This window comes from Momordica charantia (assembly GCF_013281855.1).
Source record: "Momordica charantia cultivar OHB3-1 chromosome 8 unlocalized genomic scaffold, Mcharantia_2.0 BLBB01000008.1, whole genome shotgun sequence".
Classification (NCBI taxonomy): Eukaryota; Viridiplantae; Streptophyta; class Magnoliopsida; order Cucurbitales; family Cucurbitaceae; genus Momordica; species Momordica charantia.
Window position 1 is genome coordinate 27,341,917 of NW_028275166.1, and position 26,978 is coordinate 27,368,894.

At 32.0% G+C, this 26,978-nt stretch overlaps 2 protein-coding genes and 2 long non-coding RNA genes across 5 annotated transcripts; 3 read left to right on the top strand and 1 right to left on the bottom strand.

The window, feature by feature from the left end:
* Positions 1-373: 373 nt before the first annotated feature.
* On the top strand, positions 374-4,658 carry LOC111024976 (putative lipid phosphate phosphatase 3, chloroplastic). Of its 2 annotated transcripts, none has more exons than XM_022302807.2 (8): positions 374-525; positions 781-1,007; positions 1,812-1,899; positions 2,246-2,355; positions 2,973-3,063; positions 3,213-3,401; positions 4,193-4,249; positions 4,333-4,658. In XM_022302807.2, exons 1-8 carry the CDS (start codon positions 399-401, stop codon positions 4,452-4,454), a joined length of 1,011 nt encoding a protein of 336 aa, XP_022158499.2. In that variant the 5' UTR covers positions 374-398; the 3' UTR covers positions 4,455-4,658. The 2 variants fall into 2 exon arrangements, with proteins under 2 accessions (XP_022158499.2, XP_022158500.1); XM_022302808.2 differs by lacking the exon at positions 374-525 and adding an exon at positions 538-700.
* Positions 4,659-10,178: 5,520 nt separating this feature from the next.
* Positions 10,179-12,324, top strand: LOC111024974 (uncharacterized). The gene is made up of 2 exons (XR_002603417.2): positions 10,179-11,230; positions 11,910-12,324. It is a non-coding gene; the product is annotated as an uncharacterized LOC111024974 (long non-coding RNA).
* Positions 12,325-15,812: 3,488 nt separating this feature from the next.
* LOC148209878 (uncharacterized) lies at positions 15,813-17,590 on the top strand. Its single transcript, XR_015793058.1, has 3 exons — positions 15,813-16,009; positions 16,567-16,621; positions 17,397-17,590. It is a non-coding gene; the product is annotated as an uncharacterized LOC148209878 (long non-coding RNA).
* A 1,698-nt stretch (positions 17,591-19,288) lies between these two features.
* LOC111024979 (Thiamine pyrophosphate dependent pyruvate decarboxylase family protein) lies at positions 19,289-22,395 on the bottom strand. Its single transcript, XM_022302813.2, has 2 exons — positions 20,878-22,395; positions 19,289-19,858 (listed from the first exon to the last, which is right to left on the bottom strand). The coding sequence occupies exons 1-2, from the start codon at positions 22,297-22,299 to the stop codon at positions 19,544-19,546; spliced, it is 1,737 nt and encodes a 578-aa protein (XP_022158505.1). The 5' UTR covers positions 22,300-22,395; the 3' UTR covers positions 19,289-19,543.
* Between the last annotated feature and the right edge of the window lie 4,583 nt (positions 22,396-26,978).

The window sequence follows — 26,978 nt, forward strand, 5'->3', positions numbered from 1 at the left end:
CCATTGGTGACGAGAATAGTTTCCTCGCGAAAATTTTTTTGACAACAAAATATAGTTTGTTGTCGAAAGGATCTTTTGCGGACGAATGAACTTCCATCACTAGATATCTTCGACGATGATGCTAATTTCGTTGGCAAATGTAGTTTTTGACGACGAAATCCAAATTTCAGCAACAAAAATCTACCAAAAAACTTTGTGACCAAAATATATGGTCGATATAGCTTTTGCCAACGACATTGGAATCTTTAGGGACGGTTTTATGCGCAAGCAAAAATCAATTTTCTTGCAGTGATAAACACATTTCCAACACCAATATTTTTCACTTTTAGAGAGAGAAAAATAAATAAATCCATAATTCTCCATTTTGCTTGTATTCCTTTCATTACTTGCTGCATTATATGTGGCATCCAATCCCTCTGAAACGTGTCCATCCACATCCCCAAAATTTTGAACTTTATTCACAATCACCGCTTCCCCTCTCATTCTTCCCTTTTCTCCTAAAAAAATCTCACTTCTTCCTCTCAGGTAACAAATCTTCTACTGCACTGTCTCTTTACTATTTTTTCTCCTCGATCATTTTTGCTTCTGTTTGGTTTATTTAATTTGTCCACTTCCTAATCTTGCTTCTGCCTCTGCTCGTGCATGTTGTTTAAAAATTTTAAATTCATCCTAATCCATTAGCTTAAACTTTTAAATTAAGGTAATTACTTAATTTCTAACACATATTTACATTTGTCTGTTGTTGAATGAATTTAAAATCTCTTTTTCCTGTTGGGTTAGGAATTATGAGGGAAGCTCACCGGAGTGGTCATCAAACTGCCGTGTCGGGCGGAGCCGCCGCTGTCCTAAAGCGCCGCCGGCTTGATTGGTTGATGGTGTTGGTTCTCATGTTCATGTATTTTGGGATATTCAAAATCCAACCGTTTAGGCGATATGTGGGGAGAGATATGATCGCCAATGTTAAATATCCTTTGATGGGAGTCACCATTCCCTTCTGGACTGTTCCTGTAAGTCACCAACTTTTTCCCCTCCCTCGTTTTCCAAACTATTCACATATCCAAAGTTAAAAAATAAAATTAATTAAAAAAGAAAGCTAATTCTAAATTCCGTAACTTTAATCTAGATGTAACATATACTTATTGATTTAATTCATTTCAAATAATTCATTTCAGAATGGGTGAGGATTCAACTCACGACCAGGGATAAATGTCGTATTAACCTTATTTTAGTATAACATGTGGAGTGATTCATTTCAGAATGGGGGAAAATTCGAAATCATAACCTTTTAGCTAGGGATAAATGTCGTATGAATCTTATTTTAGTATAACATGTAGAGTGGGAATCGAATCTTATTTTAGTATAACATGTAGAGTGGGAATCGACTCACACCCCTACCCCTAATTGGAGATTGAAGATATATGTAAATTACCACTAAGCTACGTTTGTTTTGGATGTATATTAACTAGTTAAGCAATGACTTTGAATGATATAAATTAATGGAAAAGGAGGTAGACAACGCGTATCAGATTCTTTTAAGTACACCTTTTGGCGCTACTTCTTAAGCCAAATCATAATTTAGAATTTAAAATTTAGGGTACTAAAATTTTAGTTTAACATTTTTTTGAGGCCAACCAACCTCTTAATCTTAAAGTTTGTAGGATTTTATACCTGAAATTTAGCTAAAACTACAAAACAAAACAAAAAAGGATAATAATAACATTTAGCCAACATACTAAAACAAAGTTTTCTCGTAGATGACACATGAATCCTTTGATGAGGAAGCTGACAATATTTAGTGTTATGTGTCTTAGTTGTATGCGGTTGTGTTGCCAATTGCAATCTTTCTGGCGGCGTATATGCGTAGAAGAGACGTCTATGATCTTCACGATGCCATTTTAGGTGATGATGCGTCAAATTTATATTGATTATACTTGGGTCCTATTGGATAATGATTTCGTCTTTTTATTTGAAAAATTATGTTTGGTTCCTCACAGTTTCTTTAGTAAGTTTTTCAACTCTGTTGGCCAAAATTCAAGAAAAATTATTTTTTAAAACAACTAGTTTTAGTTTTTGAAATTTGACGTAGACGTGAAAAATTTGTAAATTATGGATGACAAAATAAAGAAACATTTGAAAAACATAAATTAAAAGCAAAACAGTGATCAAACAGGGCCTTAAAAAGCTTAGAAGCTTAGTTTTTATATGTGCTTTTGTGGTAAAACTTCTAATAATATATGCATCACAGGTATTCTCTTATCTGTGCTAGTAACAGGAGTTCTCACTGAGGCAACTAAGAATGCAACTGGTCGCCCGAGGCCCGACTTCTTTTGGCGTTGTTTTCCCGATGGGAATGAGGTATTGCTTTAATCAATTATAAACAAGGACGATATGAAGTGTTTTATGGCTAAACCAACAATCTTAATCCTGAGTTTCTAACTTTTAAAAAGTTCCAAATACATTTCAATATCACTAACGCTCTTAATTAAATGATGACGTGAATGTCTCTTACACAAACATTTGCTGATTTGGCACGACATATAGAAGATAAATGAAGAAAGTGGATGGTTGGACAAAACAAAGTGGCATAATATATATATTGAATGTATTTGATATCTTGCTTCAAAAAGATGGTATGTAATTGTGTTACCATTTTATTTTGTCCAGCTAAGTCACTTCTATCATGTTTCTATCCAGTTTTGTGTTATGTCATCATTTAGTATGTTAATGGCAATAGCTATATAGAATTCAAAGTTGAAGAACATAAGTGTGAAAATCTTTTAAGGTTTTAAGGTTTAGAGACTGAAAGATAAACACGATACAAAAGCCTAGTTCGTAATCCCATCTTATTTTCATGATAACTTGACTCATAAATCTTTGTTGACAAAAAAATACATGCTCTTGCTTTGTTGCCTTTAAAATGTAATCATCAATCTCATTGTGTTTTAAACATTATTAACTTATAACGTCTTTAGGTTTACAACCGATTCGGAAACGTCGTATGTCATGGGAAGAAAAGTTTCGTCTTGGACGGGTACAAGAGTTTTCCTAGTGGTCATGCTTCATGTAGGCAAAAACACATCATATTTTCTCAGCTTCTTTCTCTCACTAATTTTGAAAATAATATCGAATTAAAAACAAAACATGATCAAGAAGTCTTGAACACAGTTTCTACAACAAAAATCTAGAAATCAAAATCATAATTTTGTGTGCAGGGTCATTTGCTGGCCTTGGTTTTCTCTCATTGTACTTATCAAGCAAGCTAAGAGTGTTTGAGCATGGAGGCAATGTTGCAAAACTACTTTTGGCTCTCTTTCCTTTGTTGGTTGCTTATGTGGTTGGGATCTTTATGGTGAATGACTACATGCACCATTCCCTAGATGTTCTTTTTGGTGCTCTCATTGGTAATTGCTTCTTCTTAATTGCCATTCTTTACATTTCTTGTCATCAATGAACTTCTAATTCCATCTTTTGTTCTGATTTTTTTTTAATTTGATAAATCATTATCGACGTCTTAATATTCTTGGTCCTTTAGAGGCACATGTTTTGTTTATTTACCATAGATATACTACTATGGTAGGTACTTTTTTCAAGGTGCTACAATAAATAAAATATGGTGGGTCTCATTCAATAAAATAGTATATTTATTACATACATTCGTTTACCAGTTAATGAATTAGATGATCAGATATCTACATGATAAGTGGGGTTCATGGGTTCGGTTTAGGTTGATGAGTCGCCCACTCATGGGTTGGAAAATTAACACGAAAGTAAGCAAGTGACTGTTGATTTAATTGGAGAGAGATGACATTCATGGATCTACGTATACTTTTCACTAGTTTAAGTTTTTATTAATATTTATAAGTTTCATCTCAAAATCTTGACTTGACAATGAAACGAGTAGCCATGTTTATTATAAATTTTTGTGAGGTCTCTTTTCTTTTCATTCAATGTGGGATACTTAACAGTTTGGTATTTGGTATTGGTATTGTATTATCATGGCCTATTATCATTATTAGACTCCAAATCCTTATTAGACTCCAAAATTTAAGCAGATTGATGAATTTTACAGAAGTATAAAACATTATCAAATAAGTTTTCTTTTTCTTTTTGGTCTAACAAAATGGTAATCAATGGAGAAAAAGGAAAAGAATTAAAAGACAAAAATGTTATCAAGAAGCATTGGTTTTTTCAGGTCTTGTGGTGGCTACACTTATTTATTTGCAGTTCTTTCCATCCCCGTATCCTCAAGGTGAGATTCCTTTTACCAGCTTCTTTCTTAAAACCAGAAAAAGAAGAGATCTGCCTTAGAATGATGCTTGGTTTTACGTGCAGATGTTTTCTTCCCGACGTCGGAGCAATCAAGAACGAATGCTCTAAGAAGCAATGTTACGGCGAATGCTAATAGCGGTGTGGACATTGAGGCCCCCATGTCTCCTGAAAATGGAGGTCGGTGACGAGAGTGACTATGATTTTCGATCTTAAGGTTTAAATCCCGGCCCAACTCGTGCTTGCATATAATTATTGATTATATTTAGTTTTGTGGGTTCATTTGATTCACAATTTAGGAAGAATTTAATTTCTTTGTTTAAAATGCGTAATGTACAAGTTTGTTTATATGCCTTTGAATGCTCTAATATTTATGTATTTATCTTTTAGAAGGGAGGATTATTTGTGCTTGATTTGAGCTTCTTTTGAGAGGTATCACTTTAATTGAGTTGGAATTTCATGTAATTATTAGGAAGGAAGAGCACGTCCATGGTTTACAAATAATTATCTCTAGACTTTTTGGGTCAAATCAAAAGAAAATTCATGAGAGTTATGTCCAAAGCAGACAATATTATATCATTGTAGAGATGCTTGGGGTATGAGAGTACCATTGTTCTTAGCAAGTATCAAAATCATGATCTAAACCTAGCTGTGTCGGTGAAATCTTCGAGTGTCGATAAAATAAGTGGTGAGTCTTGGAAGAATAACTATGGTGTGATTTGGGGTTATATCATTAAGAACCATGCATCATTAAGAAGTGGTGAGCATATATGCTCAAGTTGTGCTTCGAGCTCTGGATAAGAGCAAGCTTTCGTTGTGCCCGAGAGTCAACGAATGGTTAACTACTTGAGGGGAGCTGGCTCGGCATGATACTTTGTTCTCGGGGGAGGATTGTTGGGTTTGTAAGGAAAATGCAAACAAGTCTCACATTAGTTAGGGAAGAATTTGATCCAATAGTATATATACGAGGACAATTATCTCCGTATGAGGTCTTTTGGGTGAAACTAAAAGCAAAGTACGAGGATTATGTCAAAACAGACAATATCATACCATCGTAGAGAGCTCAATATCAATATTCTCAGAGCTCAATATCAATATTCTTGCAATGTTCTTTCAAGTTTTGTCCTTGGATACCTAGCTATTGTAGTCAAAAAAAAATTTTCTTTTTTCTGTTTGCAAAGTTCACCATAGCCTACATATCTCATTTAAATCTACAATATGGAGAGAGTTTCCAAAATCATCAATTTTCTACCAAAATCTACTTGGGCATGATTTAAAATTATGTATTAGCATGGGTTTTTCCTCTTATATACTTCTCAATATTGCTGTAAAAGTTGGTTATTCTTATTCCTTTTCCATTAGCTAGTTTACACTTGTATTGGAATTTTCTTCCTGTTATGGAAGAACCTTTTTGCTTTTGTTTTACCCTATGCTACTGAGCAATTTTTATTCCTCTCACTAGTAGTACTTTTTGTCTCCTTTATTCCAAGCTATGTTTTACTATAGTATAAAGTTTTTGTAGTCGAATGACCATATATAACTAGAGAATTCTACCGTTAGTCCGTGCAACTATTGGATCAAAGAATTGACATCCAAATTATTGGATGGTATATGGATTGCCTAAACAATAGAATAGCGAACTAACTAGTTTATTACTTTCACTGCATCATGACAAGCTCGCTTTAATGCCATTAGGTTCGAGTTCTATTCTTCTGGTTGAAAGTAAACGTTGCCAACCCGCCATTCTGACTGTATTGATAGCGACTCTACTCATAACTCGGAGTCTTATGATCTTCTTCTTAAACCATCAAATACAATTCATTCTTTTTTACTGGATGAGATTAATCAACTTTGATTCTCAAACTCCTGCGTCCCTTGACATCCTATGATAAAAAGAGCCAAAGATGGAATCTACCTTCTACATCATCTTGTACTTCCATTTAATGTGTTAGAGACTTCCAACTTAAAATCTGTTAGGCATACAATTACGTATTTTTTCGATTGCAAATGCATGCACAATAAATCAAGATAAGAGTAAGCAATTAGAGGGCAACAATAAATCAAGAGAGGAGAGATCGACATCAGATTTATACTAATTCACTCGTCCAGGGTAAATCCATTTCGTGGCAAGTTTTTCTCTAAAATGGTAGGGGGAAATAGTATAAGAGTTTATAACCGCTCAAGAAAGAGTTACTCATAATATACTTCATATTGAGTGATAAATCTTGTTTGATTCAAATATTTTGACTTAAGTGGTATTGCAAATTTTTTATTATTTGATTTGAATATTCTAACTTAAGTAATTGCAGATTTCTTATTGATATATATCATGGGGTGATATTTAAATATATTAGTTATATAAATGATATACAGAATACTAAGTACATAATTGAATTTTATTAGTCACTCGTATACTTCATATTAGGTAGATCATTGATAATCTAGTATACTAGGTAGATCATTGATAATCTTTTTTAGGTTGAAGATTTTAGTTTAAATAACATTTCCAATTTCTTATTGCTATATCAAATGTATATTAGTGATATACCCTATATATCACTGATACATTTCATATTTGGTAATTAATATATCTAATATGAAATATATCAATAATACTAAATTTACGAATTGATATATGTCATATTAGGTATATCACTGATGATTTTTTTTAGTTTAAGATTTTAATTTAAGTAACATGGTAGATTTTTTATTAATATAGCAAGATTTTTTTTCTTTTTCCTTTGCCAAGCTTGTTTGTAGGGTGAAACGAATTTGAATTTCTTCATCCTTGTAATCTCCCTCAAGATTTATTCCTATGAATCTTTGGCTTTTGTGAATTGGGGTATGCCCATAATTGAGGGAGGAATATGGAATTCAAATAAAAGTGATTTGTGATGATACTATATATATATATATATATATATATATAGTGTGGACTTCATTTGTTTGCCACTACACCCAAATGAGGAAAGAATAATCTTATCCCTCCAAAAAAGTTAATGCCTAAAGTGGGTTAGTCTAAGATTTGGTTTTCACATATGCTAACAATATGACAAAATTCCCTTGAGATAAAGAATGTGGTTCCTTGCATCCTCTACTCATCATCTCAACTATCGTTTTTATTTCATTTGAAAAATATATATCACAATTCAAATGAACACTAAAAGCACGAATATTTGGTCTGAGAAAGTAATATCCTTATTCATTAAGAGTCTGTTTGGTAATGTTCTCTTTTTCTTCTTATTCTCAATTTTTTAAGAAATCTAAGTATTTTACTACTAATTATGTTTCTTTTTTTTTTTTTTGGAACATTTGTATAAAAATTTTAGAAACAGAAAAAAGAAATTTCTTTCTTGTTCCCATTTCCAATTTATTCCAAAACATAAATAAAAGAATTGTTTTATTATACTTGAATTCATGAATATCTTAGTCATGCAATTTTTTTTAATGAAGAAACGGTAACGTTACCAAACGAGTCCTGAGAAACCATAAATTATCTTATTTTAACTTTCACTCATATATTATGAACGACTCTAGAAGACCAATTTAATTATTAAGGAATGATATATTTATCTATCGAGTTATTAATAATTAGGAAGTTGACTTTAACTACTTTATATATAATAAAATCTTCACATGATAAAGGACAAGTGTTGGAAAAAATGCTCAACTTAATTGTTTGTTCCATAAGCTTGATTTACTATCAAGTATCGAGTCATATTTTGGTGTTTATTTTTAGTATCTCCTACTAATCGTCATTCAAAAATTGATATCTTAGAGAGGTTAATGCACTAAAGAAATAGAGAGAAAGTATAATAAATAGTTGTCATTAACATAAGTAGGAATGTACCACTACTATATCTTAAACATTTTTTTTACCACCATAGTAGTACACATACTCCGAGACAAGATTCTTCATCCCTTATCGAGAGACCTCAACATCACTCCGCTACTATCAACCATAAATTGTAGTTGCAAATGCGATGTATGCTTTTCTTAGGTTTTTATACCGAATTTCTCCTCGTAAACTAATAATAGTTTCTAATTTCCCCAAATATCATATCAATATTAGTAAAAATCTTCAAATGATCCTTTCTTTCCTATTTTGCATATTGCCAAATGTGACCTTACATTTTTTTTAACCTCTATAATATGCTCTCTGCCCTTCTTTTTTTCTTGATTTGATAGAAAAGGCTGTGCAAAGTTCCAAAATGATGACATTAACAAGATAAGAACTGAACGGCGGGGGAGTTCAACAGTGTCTTCTTGTGGCCATTTTTCTGCATGCTTCTGAAACCAACTTGCAGATGCCATCCATGCATTCAAAGCTAATCAATAATGGACCGCCATCCCCTCTCTCTCTTCTCTCTTCTTCCTTCTCTCTCTTTCTCCACCGACGCTTTGGGAGAAAGCTAGCGTATTCAATTCGATGATTGATGCTCTTAAAAATTCTACGAAATAAAGGTACCGCTTGCTACTAGTTAAGACGTCAATGGAGTAGTTCATGTCTATTATAAATTTATATAAGATCTTTTTTGGTTCATAGATTTTGGTCGGATCTCATTTTTGAACTGGATGCTCGTTTGAGCGTTTTGGGTTCTGATACCATATCGATTTCATCTCAAAATCGGTTGGTAATGAGATAAGTAGTCCATGTCTATTTATAAACCTATATAAGGTCCATTTTCATTTTAACGTGAGATATTTAACAAAAATATGTGTTTGATGGTGTTTTTCTTTGTCAAATTTTGAGAGCGAGTTGAAAAATTAGTTTTTCAAAAACTAGTTGTAGTTTTTGAAAAGTTTTGATCGGAAGAAAACAAAGAACTTAATGATAAATATAAAAGTAATAAATCCAATAAAATTGTTGGATTAATTATTTTATATTCATTCTCTAAACAACATTGAAAAATATGGCTAAAAGAGTAAACAATTTTGCAATATTCCTCAATTTGACATGCCTTCTAATTTGAAGCACATTTTCAACCAGAAAAAAGATTATAATAGAAATTATTTTGATGATGCATTTGAAACTTTTCTTAAAAAAAATGTTTTATAATCAATTTATTTGGTTGCGCTACAAAATGATTCAACAACCACAAATATATCTTTTTCCTTACTACTCATTTTCAGTCAACATCCTTGAAATCACTTTTTGGATTATCATCTCTCGAGTATCTCTCTAAAAAATGTTTTTCAAATTATCTAATTTTCTAAAAATCTTTTTACTTGTGGTAAATTTTAAGAAGCATTTTTTAGCCATCTAAAATCAAATATAATTTTAAGAGTGTGTTTGGTATGATTTTGTAAGTGATTTTGGTGGGCAAATAGTGATTTTTTTTAAGAGTTTGCAGTGTTTAGTAACAGATAAAAACCACTCTCATCGAAATAATCGAATGGATTAAAAAAAATTTATTATTAATTATTTTTATTTTTATTTTTAAGAAACGTTTTTAAAGTTTATTCTCCAAATAGTGATTCTAAAATTATTGACCTAGAACAACTTTAGAATCACGATAATTTGACATTTGCAAAATCACTTTTTAGATGAAGTGCAACCAAAAACAAATTTAATGATTAAAAAAAATTAAAAAATAAATATAAACAAACACATGATATATAGGATACTTAACACGTCCACTCAAGATGGTGGCTCTTTTAAGCTCACCAATCTTGTCCATATCTCATTTTTTGGTGGAATACTCGTTTGAACTTGTTGGACGCTCTAATATGATCATATCAGATTCATAATATTCCATCTCAAAACTAATAGACAATTAGAGGACTAGCCTCATGCTTATAAACATTGTTAGCTCCGATCCTTAATATCATAAGCACAACCATCTATATATATAAAAGGTGTTTGAATTAGAATGTCGTAAAAACTCACTCTAAACACGCTCTAAATTAGTAATACTTAAAAATATCTCCATTTAAAGAGGATTTTTTTTCAAAAGCCATCCCAAACTCACACTAATCATCCATATTAAAATTCAGTATGTGTAAGAAAAAGAAAAAATGGAGAACAAGAGAAGAAAAGCAGAAAAGAATAAAGTTGTGCCCTATAAATAGAGGGTCTCTTTGAGTGTCCTAATACCATCCCAAATTTGTCAATCCTCTCTCTCCTGATCTTCTTTCTTCTTTTGATTTTTTTGGGGCATCTGTGGATTTAGAATCTGAGAGAGGGCTGCAATAATGGTGTTTGCTGACAGAAGATAGAGAGCACAGATGGGGAGATGCAAAATGCAAAAACAAAAAGGCATCTCTTTCCTTTGTGCTCTCTATTCTCCTGTCATCACCTTAATTTAGTTCAGCCCTCCAATTTCTATGCCACATGATATATATTCCTCTTCTTCTTATGCATTCTCTTCCTCTTGTGGGTATCGTAGTTTAGATTTCAACTCTACAATTTTAGAACTTTTTAATCTAAGGTCCTGTGATTTGGTTAAATCTTTCCGAGTGTTCTTGTCGTTACTAAATATTAATGGTAATTTTAGAAGGCATGTTTGTTTAGACGCAGGGTTAGTAAAAAAATCATGTTTTTTTTTTCTTTTGTCATATTCCACTAAAATTTCGTCATGGTATCAACCATTATATTCTTCGTCCTAATTATTTTATGGGGCAATACATACATTATGACCTGTGTTGGTGCAGGATTTTGTCGAGTTTCTGAAGGTCGGCCACGTGACAACGAGGACGAGCTGACGAGGTGTGACCTTAAGCAAGAGGGACCTGCAAAAGGAAGAAACACCTTGATGTTCAAGTTAGAAGAGGTGCAGCTACGATAAGTTGTTCTCGAAGCAGAATTGCATACCTGAGTCAAAAGGCAGAATGTCTCCTTTATATGCAGTGGGGGGACAAGTCCGTTGTAACCGCTCCGATCGGTGGTTATGCATGGCTGTCGGGCCCCTAATTCGATTGTTGGATCTGAAGTCGGGACCCTCAGGTCGATTTTGTGGGACAGGTAAGGGCCTATTTGGTTGGAAACTCGGATTCTGTTTTTTGTTTTCAGATTCACTAATCAAATGGATCCAGCGAATACGCGTTTAGCAAGATTTTGGATATTTGTTTTTTAAAACTGTTTTCGAATGCTGTGATTCAAACAGTAGAAATTCTGAAAACGATTTTTTGATGTTTTCAGTGTTTTCATATTCACAATTTGAAATTTTGAAGATGCATAATTACATTAAAAATGATAAACATTTTGATAAATATATTACTTCATATTATAAACTCATTTTATGTTTGTTAAAATTAAAACATGTAAAATATAATGTATTTTAAATTATATAACCTTGTAAAATAACAATTATAAAAAATTCATAAAAAAATGTTAATAAATTAATTAATATAAGTTTAGATTAAACTAAAATTTAGTTTGCAACTATTTATAGTTTACAAATATATTACTAAATACACATTTTTAAATTGAGATTCAATTACCAAATCTGCTACCAAACACATATCTGAAAACACTGAAAACAAAAAATACAACTCTGGTTTTCATTGAATCTTTTGTTTTCAAATTTCTGTCTTCTGATTACCAACTAAACGCACTCTAAGTCTCTCCAAGTTCTGGTCTTCAGCTTGGTTCTGAGATGAGGTTGATCTTCTCCTTATGCTTTGTTGGCTATAAATGTCAGGTGACCTCTATTTTGCCATTGTTTGGCAGATGCGGATCTCCTTGTGCGTAATTGCTTGAACCTCGGGAACCGTCAGCCATTGTAGAGAATACAAAAGCTTTGTATATGCCAGTTCTCACAAACGGCACCAAATGTTGATGTAGGATGATTTTTCTCTAAGAACGACTTACCATAGCTCGCGCCTCTTCTAACTTGAGCGTCAGAGTGTTTCTTCTTTTTGGAAGTCCCTCTTGCTTAAGGTCGCACAACATTAGTTCATCCTTGTTGTCACGTGGCTAACCTCTGATAGCTCTTGACAGAATCCTACATCAACAACCTACTATCAAGAAATCTAAAGAGTTTTATTCTAGATAGGTGGTCACATAGTAGTATTTGAACCTTTCCCTCTTACACCTCCCATAACTCTTATCCAACCTTTTCTTTGGTTGACATCTATGTTTTTTTTTTTACGGTATAATGTGGAGTTTGAGTTAATTTAGATTAGGTTAGTTTTGTAAAATTTCAAACTTTCTTCTATATTAATTTGAATATTCGTATTTATTTTATGCTAATTATGTAAATGCTCTAAATATTATATTATCCTAAGAAAAAGACTAAATGTTATATAACTCAAAATAAATATGTGTAGTGACATCAAAAAGGAATTAATTTGGGATATAACTTAAACAATCTGCAATTATTGGCAACAAAGTTGATGAACATGGTTCAATTTTTATTTTTTTCGAGTTCAACAAAACAAGGGGTCCGGACCATTTTTTATGCCACAAATAGTTTGATTTATACAGTTCAATGTGAAGATATATAGAAGTATGAGTGTCACGTGCAATGAAATTGTATATATTATGATTAGATGGTAATATTATTGTTAACTCTATGTAAATTGTTTTTTCAATGAGACCATGTTATTGTGTTATCTTTATATTAATTTGTTTTCAAGATAAATAAAGCTTATATGTCATTGAAACAATCCTATGTGATTCCATCTTACCACATAAATAGTTCAACTAGTTAAAATATACCTATGTTCGAAGTCGTGAATTTGATTATACAGCCTCACATGTCGTACTTAAAAATATATATATATATATATAACTCCATCTTAATGATAAATAGTAATTTACTTTAGGATGTGACTAAATGGTGAGTTTGGAAATATAAACCTAATTTGTGGATATTTGGTTCCTTTGAATATTGAATGTTAAGCATTAACCAAATAGGATTTACTCTCTTAATGGTCTAATAAGAAGGATTTTAGCCATAACTATAAACCCTTGTTTATTAGCAACTTAATATTTTTAGGAACAAGGATACAATTATTTGAGCGTAAAATAAACATTTTTCTTAATTATAATTATGAATCCCCTACCGATTTGAGTATATCTCAATTGATTGAGGCATTACTTATGTGCCTAAAAGTCAAAGATTCAAATCTCATCTCGTCTTGTTTGTGTTGAACTCAGAACAAAATTACAAATCATCTTTGAAGAATCAACTTCCATGCATCCAAAGAAAAACAAAGACCTTAAAATATTTTTTTAAGTCTCAAGCCATCCAAAATATCTTCCGAGAGGAAAGAAAAATAAATTTGAAAAGTTCAAATTAGATTGGGACCTTATTAATTAAAATTGAGATTTTTAAAAAGTATATCTTCAAGTGTCATTTGTGTCCATTTCCACAGATCTCATCTCGTCAATTAACTATTTGACTCTACAACATTCTATTGTAAAATGACTTATTAGATTATTTTGAGACTTACAAAAGAGTGATGGAGTTTATCTCGAGTCAATGAGACCCTAGTTGGGCATGGATCTCACATAAAAAAATAGTACCTTTTTAAATATTTTTGGAGGCTATATGGAATATGGATGCACTTTTATATATATATATATATATATCATGAGTTGAAACTAAAGAGTTTTTGAAACAAGAGTGCACAGAAATGCAATCAATTTTTTCGTGTGTTGGAAATAGCCACAAAAAGAAAAGGATGGTTCTTCCTCCCCTCTAATCATGATATGTGATGCTACCAATAATTGCATATGTATTTGTTTTGTCATGTATGTTAAATTTGTCATGATCAATATGGAGAGAGTACTTGTTTTTGTCATTTGTGTTATACTAAATTATTGTCGATATGAAGTAACCTCATGAAGTGATGGTATTGTTTGTTTTCAGCTAGTATAGTTTCATGGAATCATGATTTTGTTTGTATCAGCTAATCGTCCTTGGTTGATAGAGAAAAATTAAGTTTAAAAAGCACTTCTATCAACTAGTACGTTAATTAACATCCTAGAATTTGTTAATATATAGGAGAGTCGATCGGTACGACAATTTATTAATTAAGACATCTCTATTTTTATCTAAGGGGTCGTGGGTTTGAATCTTCACTCTTTATTTGTAGTGTAATGTTCTAAAGAAAAATGAGTCAATTCACCAACGACACTACTCTAATTATTGGTGCCTCAAATAATGTTGACACTCCAATACATTTTCCAAATGTGTAAATCGAAGAGAAGACATGTCTCTTTTTATTTAGCCCGATCATCGAGCTATCAACAGAAAACACTATTGTTTGTTCTATGTTATGTTCAATAACACTACAACGATACGATCATATTGTGGGCATAACCCTCATTATTTTGCTTTTAGTTTCACCCCAAAAAGTCTTGGTAATACCAATGGAAACAATTATCATCACTGGGGTCTTGGTAATACCAATGGAAACAATTATCATCATCTATATATCATAGATCACTCTCTTCCCTAGCCAATATCAGACTTTGTTTGCAGTACTCTCAACCTCAACAATCATCCCTTTGAACAAATTGTCATTGTATCTTGCTTTAAATAGTCATTCACACATCTACTCTCTGACACAAGAGCTTGATCTATGACTCCCGACCGACAACGAGAGTCTGCTTCTGTATAGCACGTTCAGATAGAACCCAATTACACAAATCACATTGTAGGATATACCTAATGTCGACGACCCTATCACACCCTTAATCTCCTCCCACCGAACAAAGCTCTCACCTCTTCCTATCAATTTACCCGACTTTGATAAGCTTCCTATCAATTTACTAGACTTAAAAGGGCCTGTCATTTACTCGTCAGTCAAATTACTATAATTAAGGCTCACCAATTTCCATAATTAATATAATTTATATATTTTTGTTTGAAATTTTATTTTTATTACTATAAATTATTAGTTTTAAAAAATTAATATTTAATTTAGTAAAATAGTTAATTTCTTAAAAAAATGGAATGGGGATGGGCATGGTGAAAATTTCGTTCTTTGCTCTCGAAGCGAGGATTAGAAGCCAGGAATTTTTGTCATGCCTGGAATTTTTGTCATACCTAAGGTAGAGACAACAAAAATTCTGAGAGATGGAAAAACCTTTTAAAGATAAATTTTAGAGAGAAAGAAAAAAATTCAGAGAAAAAAAAGTTATGAAAAAAATCTAATAAGAGAAAATTTAAAAAAAATAGAAAATTTTAGAGAAGGTAAAATTGAGAGCAAAATACATGTTAAGGAAAGAAAAAAAAATAGAAAGAGAGGAAAATTATAGTGAGAAAATAAATATTAGATAAAAAATTTCGAAATATATTTGTTAAAGAAAATAAATAAAATAAAAAAATAAAAGTTATAGAGAAAGAAAAATGAACGGGAAAAAATTTAGATAGAGAAAAATTGGATATATATTAAAAAATAAAATTTAAGATGGAGAAAAATTAAAAAAAAAACATGAGAAAAAATGAGAGTGATATATTAAAACAAAAACGAAAGAAATAAAAATATATAGAGATTAAAATTTTAGAAAGATAAATTGTGAGGGCAGTATTGTAATTTTTCAGTGAAAAAAAAAGAAAAAAATAATAATAATTAAGATATCTTAGTTGGAAGGGTAGTTTGGTCTTTTGACAAGAAAACAAAACATGGGACACGTGTGGTGTGTGTGTGTTGTGACGTGTTTAAAAAAAAAAGAAAAAGAATAGGAAAGGGAAAGGGGAGAAACAAAGGAGGAAAAACAAAGAGAATGGAAAAGAAAGAGGGCAAGGAGAAGAGAAGAAAGCAGAGTGGAAAGGAGAAGAAATGGAAGGTAAGGTTTGTATTTATGGGTTTTGTGAAAAATGTCGTGAGAAGTTTGAGTTCTATGGGTATTCAATGAACGGAAAACTCCTGTTGTTCTTGGATGAGAAGGAATGGTAAACTCGTGGGGTTCAATTTTGCAAAGGATGTATGTTTTGGTTGAATTTTATGGTGGAAATATTACGAGGGAACGTTGGTATTGCGATGGGTTTTTTTTTTTGGTAAAGAAGGGTTCCATGGGAGAAAGAAAGGCAAAAGAAAGGCAAAAGAGGTGCAGATTTAAGGTGGATATGGAATCTGTAGAAGAAGGGAAGAGAGAGAGAGAGGAGTGTGGGGGTTGGTGTTGAAGAGAGAGAAAGAAATCAAGGAGAGAGGTAATTGATAAATTAAGGTAAAAAAAAAAAAGGAATGGGTATATGTGCGTGAGATGGAGAGAGTTTTAATCAAGAGAGAGAGTGAGGAAATTGGGTAATAGGATATTTTGAAGTTATTATGATTGAAGTTTGAATTAAGTTAGGTTGAAATTGGAATTAAGTGAGTTAAATTGGTTTTGAATCGATATTTCAGGTCATACAGAAATTGGAGCGGCGTACCAACCAAATTCACCTCGTTCATAGGATTTGTGAGTGGTTATTTTACTAAATATTTCCAGATATCTATTATAGAACCTCAAGAAAAATATATAACGTATGTTTGATTATTTTTGCTGAGAATGTCTGAGAAATTATTGTGTTTACTAAATATGATTAGAAAGAAATATGTTTAGAAGTGATTTGTGATAGAAATGTTCTTAGAAAGAAAGAAAAAAAAAAGAATTTTTAGAACTGTTATTGAGATTGAGAATTTTCTGAGAATCGTTTTCAAACCATCATATTGTTGTATCCAGGTGATTACCCGTATGCTATGTGAATGTGTTTCTATAGTATACCCAGAAATAGAAGGTCTTTGGGACCATTTTACTCCGCGCGTTGAGAGAAATATTCTGCTGTGTATATTGAGATTACTCTATGCCAGTGGACCAGAAATAGAATTATTCTGTTGTGCGTATTGAGATTACTCTGCGCTAGTAGACCAGAATAGAATGTGGGTACATATATGGTGTTGAGTTTTCTTAATATGTTTTAGGTTTGAAAGAAGATATTTGATATGTGTTTCAGAAAGTGTTTTTAGGAAGTATATGTTGTTACAAGTTATGCTCAGAAAATTACTGAATTTTAGTTGCTCAAGTTATATGAAGTTTTAACGAGAATGTTTATTATTTCAGCTTTATGAAGCTCGACTTGAGAATTGAAATTTCAGTTGTTTTTATGGAATAAGTTTTACGAAATTATTTTCTTAATAAAATGCCACTCACTGAGCTTCCTAGCTCACTGTTTATCATTGTTTTCCTCCTCCAGGCTGCACCTGAGTTTCATAGAGATAGCCAACCAGTTTCTGTCACTCACCGTCTCAGAATTTGCATATCATTTTGTATGTACAACTAGAATGACTTATACTGGAATAGTTGTACCTTTTGTGGTCGTACAACATGTTTAGAAGCCGTGGCCGAATAGTTATTTTTGAAATGAATTATGTTACACTTTATGTTTTATATGTTGAAGAATAATCTAAATTAGTTTTAGAAATTTAGAAAGAATTTGACTATAGACTTGGTAGATGGTTGGGGGTCTGTGGTCGGCACGACTTGTCCTATAGTTAGTAGGTGTTTAGGGCGGGTCGTGTCATAAATAATAATAAATATTCAAATTTTAGAGGGAGGAAGATAAATTTTTCTTCAAAAATTTAGGTGGAAAAAAAGTTTTAGAATGAAAAAGAAATTTATCAGAAATATGTTAAAAAGGAAATAAAAATTTAGCATCAGAAGGAAAAAAAAAAGAGATTTTAAAAAATATAAATCTATTTTCAAAACCTACATTTTTTTTGTTTTTGAAATTTACAAAGAATTTTTAAAACATTTTTAAGAGATAGAAAACATAAAATTAAATTGATTATGAAACCACCTGTTGAAAAAACTTATCCCAACTACCCCTAAATAACATGGTTGAGAGTCTTGCCCATATCATAATATATACAATAGAAAATACACAAATTTACCAATTAACACTGAAATTAAAAATCCCCATCCCCCAAAAAAAAAAACACTGAAATTTAAAAAAAAAATCTCAAGAATGTTTAATAAGCAAATATAAACAAATGCTGTGACACCATATGATAATATTTTAATATGAAATTTTAATACACAAATAAAAAAATTAACATAGAGAATGCTGATGCTGTCCTAAAAATATATAAACAAATGTGCAAGTACAGTGTGAAACACCATGTGATATTTCTTTCTATAGAAAAAAAAAACATCAACATGATTTAAAAACAATTATTAAACATACCTACCTAGGGATATGTATGACCAATTATTATGATCAGTTCAATTTTTGAAATACTTTAATTAGTTTCATTTTAATTAATTACTTTGATTGCAATTTTATAGTTGGCCCAGATTTTTTTTATTGGTTTGATAGATTTTTTTTTTAAGACAGTTGCTTATAAATTAAATTCTACCTAACCGTGATAGTTGACATAACAATTTCTTTTTTATTAAAAATACATAATTCAGACTTTTTGATCGACTAGATTATTAAAACATGTGAGAAAATAAAAATAAAGAACTTATAGTGTCAAAAATAGTTACCCATAAGATTAGGCAATTTACCCATGAGCCAACCCAACATTAAAGTATTTCAACCTCAATTTTTAATTTTAAAAAAAATTTGATAAAATTACAAGTTTAATTCTTCATTTCTCAAATTTGTAGTATCTAAAAACCACAAATTTTAGAACTTTCAATTTTATTTTATTAGGTCTTTAAAATTTTCAATTTTGTTCTAATAGGTTTTTTTATTTTCAATATTTAATTTTATATTTGATAAACCTATTTTTTTAATTCAAGAATTTATTAAACACAAAATTTAAAAATACAATTTTAAGTTGTGTATACAATAAGTTTTTTAACTTTTTTAAAATATCAAATAAGTTAAAAGAACTTATTAGACACAAAATTAAGTATTAATTAGACAAGATTAAAAATTCATAAACCTATTATATATTTTTAAAGGCAGTCAAACTATAAAACACAAACTATAAAACACAAAATTGGAGAGACGTTTTAAAGCTCGGAGACCTATTAAACAAAATTCAAAATATTCAAACACTAAACTTGTTTTAAAGCTCGGAGACCTATTAAACAAAATTCAAAATATTCAAACACTAAACTTGTAATTTAACCCAAAAATTAATAACCCGTACCTCCTATTAGAAACTTATGTCAACAGAGACAGGTCTATTTTATCATTCATCAAATTATACATCTCCAACTGCTGGCTTTACAAGTTACATATAACTTTATTCAAGTTCATAATTTCACATAATATTGTGGAAAAAAAAAAATCCTAAGCTTTGCTTGAAACTCTGCTGCAAACCTAATTGATTGGCAGAAATGAGTCTCTCAGGTGAAGAACAAACAACAAAGGAGTTCAAAGACTTATCTTCAGTTCTTATGTTGCAGCCTCCCACTTTCCGCACCGGCAAAAGGATCGATCTTGACGTTTACGACTGCTGGTTTTCGAGCAGAAAAGGACTCAGCTAGTGCGGATTTTAGTTCTTCGGGTGTTTCGACATAGTATCCTTTTCCTCCGAAAGCCTCGATCATTTTGTGGTAATTTGCTGATGGGACGAATGAGGTGGGCGCAGGGTCATGCTTATAGGGTCCGGTGATTTCTTGTGGCGTTCTCCGGTCACCGCCATATACACCGCCATTGTTGAAAACTATCACAACTACTGGCAACTGGTATCGAACCAGCGTCTGTTTAAGTTCAAAAAAAAGCATGAGCAAGATTAGAAATTTGTAAAGAGGAAATGAAAATGAAACCATCTGTTTGTTACTGAAATCTCAATTGCAAATATGTTTTGGAACTTAATATATGAACTCCAAAGATTATAAGGAGCTCTTCAGAAAGAACACAAGGAATAATCTAATTCTACAACAATGAAGCCCAAAACCAAAGTAAGATGTACAGCTCTACAGACAAAAATCAGATACAGAAACAACATCTAGAACTTCAACATAGGTTAAAAAAATCATCAGCCAGATTGGGAGCAAAATCTAAATTTCAGATTTAAAAGATGGTGATCTGTACATAATTTTGTTCGTCAGATCCATTGATGCCCTATTAACAAGACTGGCCCTATTAACAAGTGAATTAATAAATATTTATACGTCAACTATGGTAGCCACTGACCTAAGACCTAAGATATTATCTCGATGTCAATATTGTAGTAAGGTAGTTATTTTGTGAGACTAGTTGAGTCCGAATACTCTATGGTGATAAAACGAGTAAAATAGTAAAAATACAAGGGCCTACCTAATATAAGTGCAGAAAAACATGGGAAATCTAATGCTTCACTGTGAGACAAACAACAAACAGAACCTAAAAAGAAAATAGAATGTCATCTAAAACCCAACCGCCATAACAAGGAGGTAACTCCTTTCAAGAGAGGCTATGAAACATGTCCTAGAATAATTCTAAAAACCACTGATTACCAGAGACCAACACATGTCTTTTGACCTCAAATAAAACATACTAACCAATCCTTTACCATGTTTCTAATGGACAAACAGACATTTGCAAACCAAGAAGTAACTCTAACCATGATGATTGACTTGAGGCAACATTTTGAGGCAACCAAACAATGCTTTTAATATACAGAACAGTCTTCAATTGGAATTAGTACAGACAGACGAAGACATTGATCATACAACATTCTAATCAATTGTGAGTATACGTAATGGTGAAGGATAAAAGAAAAGGGAGAAATGGATACCTCAACTTCCATGGCGCTAAACCCGAATCCAGAATCGCCTTCCACGGCAACTACCAATCGATCGGGCGAAGCAACTGCAGCAGCAATGCAATAGCCCAAGCCAACCCCCATTGTCCCCCACGTTCCTGCATCCAACCTGGTCCTTGGCTCAGTCTGAACCAAAACTGAGCGACCAACATCCATTGTATTGGCCCCTTCAGAAACCAATATGGGAGCAGGGCTACCCTGAGCCGAAATGGCATCTCTAATGATTCTCATTGGCGTCAAGAAATTGAATGGCACAACATCCCTCGCCAACTGAACTTCCATTTTCGACACATTTTCTTTTGCCTTCTGCGAAATGGCTTCCACCCATGGGTGAGACTTCCCAAGAGAAAATGGGTCATCCTTAATCTCCTTGTTTATGGATTCCAAGACCTGTTTGGCATCTCCGATCAAACCCAAACGGGGCTTTCTTAACTCAACCTCTTCCTCGGAAATATCAACCAAAATGAACTTCACGTCCTTGGACCATTTAGGCGGCTCCCCAAAGTGCAACAGCCAATTAAGCCTCGCCCCAACCACAAGCGCAACATCGCACTTTCCAATGGCTAAGGACCTCGCGGCAGTGGCCGCGAGCTCGTGCGTATCGGACAGCAAGCCTTTCCCCATTGGAGTCGGGAGAAATGGGATTCCAGTGCTCTCCACGAGCTTCTTCAGCGGCCCCTCAGCCCGCGCAATCGCCGCTCCTTTACCGAACACGATCAATGGCCTCTCCGCGTTTTTCAGCAACGAAATTGCTTCCTGAATCTGCGAATTAGGAACTCTGTGAATCTCCTCGCGGCGAGCAGATTTCTCCGCTTCGGTCAATAATCTCTCGGCTTCAGACTCGGAAACTGTCTGGTGCAGAACATCCGACGGAAGATCAAAGTAGCACCCGCCGGGCCGGCCTGAAGCGGCGGAACTAAGAACCTGGGCGACGCAATTCGGAATCTCGGAGATGTCCTTGGCCTTGACGGAGAATTTCGAAAAGGGTTTCACAGCTTCGATTTGATCAAGCTCCTGAAAATCACCACGGCCGAAATCTCTCTGATCACAGGAGCCAGAGATCATGACCATGGGCCAAGCATTAGCCATGGCGTTGGAAACCCCCGCGAGGCCATGGACACATCCGGGGCCAGAGACAGTGAGAAGCACACCAGGGCGACCCGTTAGATAGCCATAAGCAGAAGCGGCATAGCCAGCCGACTGTTCGTTGTGGAAAGCGATGAATCGGATCCCGAGCGAGACGGCGCGAGTGGCCAGAGAGGTAACGGGGATGCCGACGACGCCGAACATCCGGTCGACGCCGCAGCGGGCGAGCGCCATGGCGGCGAGGACGTTTCCGTCGATCGGACCGTGAAATTTGAGGTCATTCTGAAGATCTCCGGCGGAATCCCCCATCGGAGCTGAGATTTCCCGGTGGGCCGGTCGGAAAATGTAGTGTACAGAGAGAGAGTGAAGGGGAATTAAATAATTTTGAGATACGATTACGAAGCCCGATTTAATTGTCGAGTGAATTTATAAATCGCCGGTACGGAATTTCCACTGTTTCCACGTTGACGAAAATACCCTTCATTGGAGTTTTGTAAAGATTAAAATTTTCCAACATATCAATATATTCTTGATATCTCTTTTTTTGTATTAAAAAATAATTTTATTAATGAAAGTTATAATTTATTTATGAACAACAAAGAATCTTGTATTAGCTAAAATAATTTTTATAATCTTTTTTACTCCAACAAGCGTGTGAAATTTTCGTAAATTTTGAAATTTCCATACTAAAATCAACAATGATATTAGTTTTTTTAGTATATGGATTTTAGTAGTGGAGGTTAGCGAGGGTAATATGGGAAAAGTGGGAAGTATTGTGCTTTCTTGGACCGCTTGAAGGTTGCAAAATTGCATTTCTATTTTGATAATTGCACTTTTGCCTCTTTCTTGGAAGAAGGAATTATTTTTCTCTCGAAAATAACAATAATAAATAAACCATCTTGTCAAATAATTAATTAAATATAAATGTTGGCGAAAATGTCGGAATTTTCAGTTTTACAGAGATGGATAAATAAATATTTTTATAAAGTATGTCGATGGATAGATTTAAAGAATTATCAAAATCTTAGAATCATATAAATGGTTTGGATTAATAAATAAATATTTTGTATTTCAAAATATAAATCTTTATTATTAATATTTATATTGATATTAATGTTACTTTTCTTGATATTTGTTATATTTTATTATTTTACCTTACATCTAAACGCTAAAGTATCACATTGAACTTTTTAAAAATCTTTATTAATGTCAAAATTTTTATTTTATTAACTATTTGTCTCTTTAGTATTTTCTATTTATTGAATCACATAATTGTAGCCAATTTTGTTTATAGCTAGATTTTTTTCTTTTTGAAGCTTATATAACTAGAGATTTAAGAAGCACTTTCTTTTTTCAAAGGGATATTAGAGGTGTTAATTAGAAAGAGGAGGGTCAATAATGTCAACATGTGCAAAAAGTGACAAGAGTACACGTAGACTTCCCATTTTAGACCACTCTTTCAAAAACTCGTTGGCTTACTTACCAAAAAAACATACGTGGCATATTTAGTAATAAACCTAACACGGTGCTTTAAGATTAAGGTAGTCCACGTAAATTTAATTCTAAGTTGATATTAACGTGGTAATTGACATATATTTCTAATAACTGTGACTTCAACATATAAATTAGGAAAAAATCTAAAACACCGTTCCCTTTTGTAAATATTCTTATAACCATAAGTTTAAATTTTCAATTTGAACCATGCTCCCTCAAGGTTGAAATTGGAATTAGACTTCATTTGAAGAGTAACCACTCAGATCTTATAAGCCCCATTTTTTTATTGAAAAAAAAGGTTGAGAAAAAATTTACCGAAATGTTGATAAAATGTTGTTTAATAAAAAATTATAAATCGAAAACACAATTGATAGCAAAGACTTTAAATGTTTGATATCAATGAAAATGTCGAATCTCAATTTCATGAAAATATTGATGAAAATATCAATAAAATGTTGTTCCGAATCGAATCTCTTTAGAAATTGTAAAAATTAGATAAATTTAGAAAATGGTTAAAAGTATTTGAATTAACCAATATACTTTTTTTCTATTTTTAAATAAATTTAGTGACACTTTATTAATATTTTTTTATATTTTGTTTATTATTTTTTGTAATATAATAAAAATGTTTACCAAACTTATAGATACATAAAAATTTCAAATGAAAATGTCTATTACGATATTAATAATTAATACCATATTTGATAGTAATGTTCGTTACGCAAGCAATTCAGTGGATTAGTCTTTCTTACACGCTTGTGGTCGACATGTTCACTTTTTCTTCTTCTCTCTTATTGACATATTTCCTCTGTGTTGGGTCCATCTTTCACACATTTATTTATTCTAGTTTAATTGTTTATTAATAATTGCCAGTTTTTTTTTTTTTAACTGAGAATCAGCAAAAAAAGAAAGAAAAAGAAAAAAATGAAGAAACTATTGGGCTCAGGTTTATTGACTATTGAGGTATTTGGAAAATTATTTTGAAATATATTTCTATTTTTGCTTTCGAAATTAGTTTTGGAGAGCGATTTTCCGTCGAAATCGACATTTTTATAATATCTGAAAAAATCAACAAAATAAAAAAAATTATCAACAAAATAGGGTTAATATGAACATAATTTTAATATTACTCCTTTTTTAATTTATTTAAAAATAGTGAAAGACTAATTTATTAATTTAAATATATGTTTTGAACTTTTTTTATTTTTATAAGTTTTTCAAAAATATTCAAAAGACATCAACATTTCAGGGATATTTTCATTGATATACACTTCAAAAAAATCTTGGTTATTGCTGATGAAATCATTGGTGACAAATGTGTGGTTGTCAGAAGTAACTTTGTTGTTTCTACAAAATAAAAATTAAAAATTGGAAGAAAGAATTTTTTTTAGTACGATATATTGAGGAGAGGATTCGAACTTACAACCTCAAGATTGGAATCATATGTCAATTACCGTAGAATTATGCTCGGTTGGACAAAAGGAAGAATTAACAGATATCAAAATATTTATAAAAGAAATAGTTGTCAAAATAGGGCATTAATCTCAGGGTGGGCTCACCAGATTGATGTTTGTCTCTACATTTTCACACACACATTTCAAGAACTCAGCATATCCAAAAACCCAACAATTTTTTCTGCACCATTTTCTCGTTTTCTTGGGTGTTCAAAGAGGTGGTTTTCAACGATAAACGTGGCACGTTCTAATGGGAAGATAGAATCATACGTAGATTTGAATTAATTAGGCCCAGATCCGTCATTTCGATATTGGGACAAATGCCGAGCTGACGAGCCGATGCCCCATGTGGTTGAGCCGATCGATTTCCCTTTTTAACACTGGTTTTCCTTTTATAGTCGAACTGATTTGGAAGCATTCGGCTCAGTCTTCCATTCTGACAGACTTCACGATAGTATGTCGTGATTCATACTTATTTTAAAGAGCCATTGATATCTTGTTAGGGATATTGTCAGAAACCTCGCTTATAAATGGGAGCCACTCGCCTTCATTTTAGGTACACAAATACTGTATTTTCTCTCAATACAGCTTGGATTCTTCTTGACTTGGGCGTTAGAGTGTTCTTTGCTTTGTAGGTCTCCAGTCCGACTAGTCCTAACTCGTCTATCGAGTTAGTCTTTAGTCCGAGCCAAGGTTCGCCGTTTGGTCATTTCGGTGATCAACCTTGAGAAAAAAGATGAAATTTTTACCATTCTTCTAAGTTAGTACAAAAGTGAGATTCTCCGAGACTATGTTTGACCTTGGGGAAACAAAAGGTTTACACATATTTTGAAAAGTACCCCTAAACTTTGCTATTTTCAAAATATTTATATTCTTTAAAAATGTTCAATATTACTTTTGACTTTTCATAAATATTTAAAAATTATTTTTAGAGCGAAAGTATATTAATATTTTGAACAAAAAGTTGACGGAGAAGAATGTGAAACAATATGACAATTAACATAAAAGCTTGCCAGTATTAAGTTTGTAAACAAATTGTGGAAGAAACTATCCTTTTTAAAAGGGATATTAGAGTTAAATTGAGTAGATAATGGTTGTCATGTGGCTCCAAATTCCATCACGTTAAATTTCCGTTCTAAATATTAACAAATATTTATTTAAATGGTATTTTTGAAACTTTTACCAAAGATCAATGATACTATTTAAACTTGTAAAAGGATAGAAGTATTTGTGAAACAAACGGTAAAGTTCAAAGTATTTTTATAATTTAGCCTATATATTTTTAGGCATCTTAATTTGACTTTTATAATATTCCTTTTTATTTTAATAATAGGTAATGACTAAAGCAACAATTCATTAAAATTCCAAAAAAAAAAAAAAATAAAGGTTTCAAAATTTTAATATTGATGGAAACATCGATAAAATGTTATGTTGATAGTTTTTTTTAGAAGAATCGTAGAAATTAAAAAAAAATCATAAAAAATATTATAATTACTTTACCATTTTAAAAGTTCTTATTATTAACATAAATTTTTAGTACAATAAGTGGGGTAGGTATTCGAATTTACAAAATTTTGGTCGTAACTAAATAAGTTGAGTTAGGAACAAGTCAGCTTATAATTAATATTATGTTGGTGGCATTAATTTTTCGTATATTCATTTGCCTAAAGTTACCCTTTTATGATTTATCCATGCATTTTCTCTACAAGGATCACTTATCGCCCTCTTTAGCCTGAAAAATGTCACAATCCCAATATGTTAAGTCTTAAACATTAAGATTAAAATAGACTAAAGATTTTTTTTTTCTTTATATACACCTAATTTGTCTCCCATATTTTATCCAATAACGTTATACATATATATATATCATCTCTCCACCAAATTACGTGGGGTGGTGTAATGAAAATAAAGAACACAAAGACTGTTGGGTAAATATACTCTATATATATGAACTGTATAATACTGACAAACAGATTACAACGTAACTGACTACAAACGAATAAATTTGAACAACTTGATGAACACCAAAATTTGATAAAA

What these genes read in the sequence shown, in the direction of transcription:
- LOC111024976 (XM_022302807.2), top strand. Translation starts at nt 399, where the DNA reads ATGTGGCATCCAATCCCTCTGAAACGTGTCCATCCACATCCCCAAAAT. An exon ending in TCCTAGTGGTCATGCTTCAT is followed by an intron (nt 3,064 to 3,212) that starts GTAGGCAAAAAC and finishes TTTTGTGTGCAG; the next exon opens with GGTCATTTGCTGGCCTTGGT. An exon ending in TCCATCCCCGTATCCTCAAG is followed by an intron (nt 4,250 to 4,332) that starts GTGAGATTCCTT and finishes TTTTACGTGCAG; the next exon opens with ATGTTTTCTTCCCGACGTCG.
- LOC111024979 (XM_022302813.2), bottom strand. Translation starts at nt 22,299, where the DNA reads ATGGGGGATTCCGCCGGAGATCTTCAGAATGACCTCAAATTTCACGGT. An exon ending in TTAGCGCCATGGAAGTTGAG is followed by an intron (nt 19,859 to 20,877) that starts GTATCCATTTCT and finishes GAACTTAAACAG; the next exon opens with ACGCTGGTTCGATACCAGTT.